General features: G+C 55.5%; 1 protein-coding gene across 1 annotated transcript in view; it reads left to right on the top strand.

The window, feature by feature from the left end:
- Positions 1 to 4,331, top strand: part of AIP (aryl hydrocarbon receptor interacting protein) — a 14,718-nt gene extending 10,387 nt beyond the window's left edge. Inside the window, exons 2-6 of the mRNA XM_006860846.1 lie at positions 1,747 to 1,926; positions 3,084 to 3,272; positions 3,380 to 3,556; positions 3,650 to 3,791; positions 4,018 to 4,331. Coding sequence (XP_006860908.1) covers positions 1,747 to 1,926; positions 3,084 to 3,272; positions 3,380 to 3,556; positions 3,650 to 3,791; positions 4,018 to 4,223 — 894 coding nt within the window. The 3' untranslated portion in view covers positions 4,224 to 4,331. The remainder of the gene's footprint in view (positions 1 to 1,746; positions 1,927 to 3,083; positions 3,273 to 3,379; positions 3,557 to 3,649; positions 3,792 to 4,017) is intronic.
- Positions 4,332 to 6,013: the final 1,682 nt, after the last annotated feature.

The raw sequence follows: 6,013 nt of genomic DNA, 5'->3' as shown, positions 1-6,013 counted from the left end.
AGACTTAGTCTTTCATACTTTGGACATGTTGTCAGGAGGGACCGGTCCCTGGAGAAGGACATCATGCTGGGAAAGTGGAAGGTCAGCAAAAAAGAGGAAGACCCCCAACAAGATGGATTGGCACAGTGGCAGCAGCAATGGGCTCCAACTTGACATTGATTGTGAGGTTGGCAGAGGACCAGGAGTGCTTGTGCTTAAGGGTGCTATGAGTCAGAATCAACTCAACGGCACCTGACAACAACAACAGTCTGTATCGGTCAGGAAGCTGTGCTAAACCCTGTCCACCATGGGGGCCCTGCTGGTATCTGATTCCGTTACTTCCATAATCTCAGTAACACACAAGCCATCTCTAGGACAACCTGACAGACCATTGGTGGTATTAAGTGGTATTGACTCTGGATGCTGTTCTTCATTCAGACAGCTTGCTTCTCGGCGTCCTCAGAGAAGAGTCTCTCTCTGGTTCTTGGCTCCTTATGCTGGCCCAGCCTCTGCCCTACTCAGGCAAGTGTTAGCAAGCCCTTAAGCGCCACACATAAGCCAGGGGACACTCTACTCCAACAGCAAGCCTCCTGCCTAAAGGCCCTCAGCTCTCTCATTCCATGGGCCCTGGAGCCCACCATGCTGTCTTCTGCCAGTTTTCTGGATCTGCTGCTGTTTCTGGCCTTCTCTGGTGTTCCATCTCAGTCTGCTCAGTCCACAAGCTTCTTAGTTAAGGGATCCCGGGTCCAGCGGACATGCTCTGCTCCCATCACTTCATCTGGGTGGCAGTCTGGGCTCCCATCCAGCCACTTTGTTGCTGTTAAATGCTATTGAATAGGTTCTGACTCATAGTGACCCAGTATAGGGTTTCCAAGGAGTGGCTGATGAGTTTGAGCTGCTGACCCTGTGGTTCAAACTGACTTTGCAGTCCTGAGCTTGCCCTTCCTCTAGGCTTAAAATGAAGCTTATTCCTAGGGGACAGGCAAAACTGACCAATCCCCTTGTTATGGTTCCATGCAACTTATTTGTATGGTCCCACCCCCTCAAGTGTCACTCACTTTACTTACATTATTAGCAAGCTATCCAGTCGCATTGGTGGGCCATAAGCACCACATTTGCATAGTCCCACCCAGTCATTTGGTGGATAAGAAAGACCTTAGTAGAATTGATGCCTGCTGTATTTGGTCAGACATTTAATGAACTCACCCTTAATGTTATGGCAGGAATGGCGGTTGCCTTGACGGGGCCAGACCAAATGACTTTGCAGGCCTTGTACGGCCCTGCTCGAGAAAGTACACTCACAAGGGCATGGACTGTTGTCTGGTGTGCCCACTGCTGTATCCTGGTAAAGGAGCCCTGTGGCATGGTGCTTAAGGGACTTGGTTCCAAACAAGAGGTGAGCAGTTTGAACCCGCCAGCCACTCCACAGGAGAGAGATGGTTCCACCCGCTTCCATGGAGATGACAGTGTTGGAAACCCTTTTCCGCAATTCTACTGTGTCCTAGAGGCTCGGTGTGAGTCAGAACACACCGTGCCCATAGCAGCAGGTTTAATTTTTTAGTGTTTTGGCATCTCACACAGAGATTGGCACATAGTAGCTGCTCAGCCAATGCTTGTTGAAGGACTGGGTGGAGGTAGATGGCTTCTGGTCTAGTCTCAGCCAGGACACCCACTGACCATGTGAATCGGCCTCTCTGTGACTTCAGTTTCCTTGTCCCGTCTGCAAGGCAGGGTTGGGCCCTTGCTGATTCTACATGTGACCCACAGGCCACCTTCCACTACCGGACCCTGCACAGTGACGAGGAAGGCACCGTGTTGGATGACAGCCGGGAGCGAGGCAAACCCATGGAGCTCATCTTGGGCAAGAAGTTCAAGCTGCCCGTGTGGGAGACCATTGTGCGCACCATGCGTCAGGGGGAGATAGCCCAGTTCCTCTGTGATGTCAAGGTACCCAGCCACCCTTGCCTCCTGGGTTTGTCTGTCCTCCCCACCACGCCATAGGCTTGGCCCTAAGCCCCTGCCCTGGCTGGGTTGCCCCCAGGGCCACACTTACCTTCCTGCTGGGGTTTTGGCCTCTCTTCTGCCCTCTTCTGTCCATTAGTCAGACTGCAGCCAGGGTGATGGTGGTTATGTGCCATGGAGTCAGTTCCGACTCATAGCGACCCTGTACAGGGTTTCCGAGGCTGTAAATCTTTATGGGAGCAGAAAGCCTCATCTTTCTCCTGTGGAACCACTGGTAGTTTCGAACTGCTGACCCTGAGGTTAACAGCCCAACTTGTTACCACTATGCTACCAGGGAGTCACTCTCAAATGCAGATGTCTCACACAACCCCTTGCTTAAAATGCTCTCGTGCCCTGGGGGTCAGCCCCTTGTACCCTGCAGGCTAGGGTCTGATTCCTGGTCTGACTCTCAGCTGTTGCAGGCCTAGCCCGGTTCACCTCAGGAAAGGTCTGTAGATGGTAGGTGGCTGAGCAGAACATGGGAGAGTAAGGGCTCCCTTAGATGGTCCCATCCCTCCCCCCCAGCTGTTTCCAAGGGAAAGCCAGAGCCAGGGTGTCTGATGGTCCTCTCCTCTGAGGCCCTGAGTCCAGCACTGAGCTAGGCCCTGAGGGGGGTGGGGTGAGGTGAGTGGAGATGAGAAGGAAGAGATGCAGGGAACAGAAGATGATGGGGACCAGCAATGGCGAGGGGCCCGGTGTGTGGGCTGTAGCCCAGGGAGGGGGAGAAGAAGGGAGGGGGAGAAATCCTCGGGCAATAAGGACAGGAGAATGGGGAGGGTGTCAGGATGTGTGTACATACAGGTGCACATGTATGTTGCACATGTGTGCAGGTGTATATATAGTATGTTCTGAGTGTAATTATGTGAGTGTTGTGTGCTCTTGAGAGCAGTGTGTGTGTGTGCACATGTGTGCACGTGTGTGGAAGGTTCTGGGCTTGGTTTGGTAGGAGAAGCACCGGAAAAGAGGCTAAGTGGCCTAGAGACCTTACCCCGGTGTGCTCAGGTTCCCTTCGGGGCCTCGGTGTCCTTTCTCAGCTGGGCCTCGGGCTGGTGAGCAACCGGCCTTCCTGGACTGAGCCCCTGCATCCACTCCCCCTCCTACAGCATGTGGTCCTGTATCCCCTGGTGGCCAAGAGCCTGCGCAACATTGCGGCCGGCAAGGACCCCCTGGAGGGGCAGCGGCACTGCTGTGGCATCGCCCAGATGCACGAGCACAGCTCCCTGGGGCACGCTGACCTGGACGCCCTGCAGCAGAGCCCCAGGCCTCTCATCTTCCACATTGAGATGCTGAAGGTGAACTGGCAGTGGGGGGGGGCCCGCTGGCGTTAGGGAACAAGGGAGTCTGCCTCTGCTGTCTGAGGTCTGTGGCTGAGAAGCTCATCTGGCTTGCGTCCTGGCAGGTGGAAAACCCCGGCGCGTACCAGCAGGACCCGTGGGCTATGACCGATGAGGAGAAGGCCAAGGCGGTGCCTATCATCCACCAGGAGGGCAACCAGCTGTACCGTGAGGGCCACGTGAAGGAGGCCGCCGCCAAGTATTATGACGCCATTGCTTGCCTCAAAAACCTGCAAATGAAGGTGCTGTCTGCTGCTGTGGGTAAGTGGAGCGAGCGGGCCAGGGGGCTGCGGGCTCAACGGCTTTCCTTTCCTTTCCTTTCCCCGGGCCCTTAGGAACAGCCTGGGTCCCCTGACTGGATCGAGCTGGATCAGCAGATCACCCCATTGCTGCTCAACTACTGCCAGTGTAAGCTGGTGGCTGAGGAGTATTATGAAGTGCTGGACCACTGCTCCTCCATCCTCAACAAGTATGACGGTGAGCACCGGGCGCGGGCCGAGCAGCCTCCCCTCACTTACAACTGGGCACTGCGATCAGGAGCTGGCCTTGGCATGTAGTTTCCATTCTGAGCTTTCAGAAGAGTCCTACCAAACACCCCCACCTGTGGCATGGGCCTGAATGGTGTAACGGGATGGGAGGTTGGCATCCTCTGGTTGGGAGGGCTGCTCACATGCTTCCTCCTGCCCACTGGTACCCCCGGCAGACAACATCAAGGCTTACTTCAAGCGGGGCAAGGCCCACGCGGCCGTGTGGAACTCCCAGGAGGCGCAGGCTGACTTTGCCAAGGTGCTGGAGCTGGACCCAGGCCTGGCGCCCATTGTGAGCCGCGAGCTGCGGGCCCTGGAGGCGCGGATCCGGCAGAAGGATGAGGAGGAAAAGGCCCGCTTCCGTGGCATCTTCTCCCACTGACAGTTTCCCTGGCCCACCCTGCCTACCCTGCTGCTGCCAGCACCGCCAGTCTAGCTGCCCCCACTAGATCTCAGTTCTCTGTATAAAGGCCTTATTTATCTCTTTCTGGTCTGCTGGGCTGTTTGCTTGGGAGAGCTGGGGTCATCCCTGGTGGTGTCTCCTGGTTCACAGGTGGGCCTGGGAAATCCAATAATCAGGCTTTTAGACCCAGCTCCCGAGCCATCAGCTCTATGTCCCTGGGCCCTAACACAAGTGAGGACAATGGTCTCTACTGGAGAGGAAGTGGTTCTTGCTGGCCAGGGCTTGGTGCTCAGGGAACCCCGAGTCTTGAAGGGGAACTAGAGCTGGCAGAAGCTAGTGTGCTGACTAGCTGAGGGGCTTCCTGGTGGGGCTGTCTGGGACCTAAGTTGTGTCTGAGGGTGTGAGGTGCAGAGGGTGCTGGGGCAAGGGGCAGAGGTGGTCTGTATGGTTGTGTGATATGGGGGCTGTGGGTCCAAACTGACAGGAAACTTTGGGGCCAGGTCCTGGGGTTGTTCCAGGAAACATGGGGCACTGCATAGGGCCAGGAGGCCTGGGTGGCATGGGCCCTGGGTGTTGGGGCTGTAGGGAGGCTGGGGGATGGGATGGTGTGGTGTGAACAGGCCAAGGGGAAGACATGTTTAGAGGGTGGCTCTGGTGTATCCGGGGCCCTGTTGACCTGTGGCCTGAACCTGTGACAGGGGTGGGAGAAGGAGGGGTTCTGAGGGAGGGGGATAAGAGGGGACATCCAACAGATTGTATAGTAGAGGGATCTCGGCCAGGGGATTGGGCATCAGAGACCCTTGGTGGACAAAGAACCACTAAGGTAACTGCTGGGCAGGTCTCCACCTGGAGCTTGGGTGGGATTCATAGGCCTTCAAACTGGTTCATTCTAGCTTGACCTCAGCTTGAAATTCTCCTTAACACAGAACTCGAAGCAGCCCCAATGGATCAGACAGATTTTCTATGAGCCATAATAAGACCAGGTTGTGACTTTATGTAGAGTCTAGACTTTCAAGTCATGCGCTAACGTCTTGGGTCTGCCACAAGTTACTTAATCTCACTTGACACTTGACTTTTGTTTTTAACATTTTATTATGAATTGAGCGAATGTTTACAGGGCAGATCATCACTTTTACATACAACAAATCATATACTTTGTTTTGATTGTTAAAATCTAGATTCTGATTCAGTGTATGTACCTGGGAGAAACTGGAAGGAACCAGTTCAGAGCCCTGGATGGGAGGAGGGGTCGGTGTCCAAAAGAGGGGCTCTCCCAGTGCAGCCCACACACCCCCACCTCTGATCCCACTGTTCCGTGGCCTCAGCTTCATGGGGCAGGGGTTTTGGTTAGGTGCCATGTCTGGGCCAAGGGTGGGTGACTACCCAGGACCTGAGGTCATGGAGGCCCAGGCCCCCATCTTGGTCCCACCTGACCATCTCTATGACTCTGGGCAGCTTCCTGCCCCTCTGTGCTTCTTCTGTGTCCCCACTGAACCATCAGCTGTGCTTGGCTGCCCTGGGATACCAGGTAGGTGGGCACACAGTGGAATGTAGATGGGTTTAGTTTCGTTGAGGACACACACTGGGAAGGTTCTGGGCCCACACCCACTCCCTCCCCCTCCCTGGGCTGGGTCCCTCACAAGGCAAGGGAGTAACACTGAGGGGCAATTGGATGCAGGGGTGGGGCCAGCAGGCTGGGTGTGGCCGGTGGACGAGGGCCCAGCCTTCACTTTGCAGTTGAGGTGTGAGTAACTAACCCGGGTCTGGTC

The sequence above is a fragment of the Chrysochloris asiatica genome, unplaced genomic scaffold, assembly GCF_000296735.1.
Source record: "Chrysochloris asiatica unplaced genomic scaffold, ChrAsi1.0 scaffold00040, whole genome shotgun sequence".
Classification (NCBI taxonomy): domain Eukaryota; kingdom Metazoa; phylum Chordata; class Mammalia; order Afrosoricida; family Chrysochloridae; genus Chrysochloris; species Chrysochloris asiatica.
The sequence above is the reverse complement of the archived record's forward strand: the minus strand, read 5'-3'. Positions and strand labels throughout refer to the sequence as shown.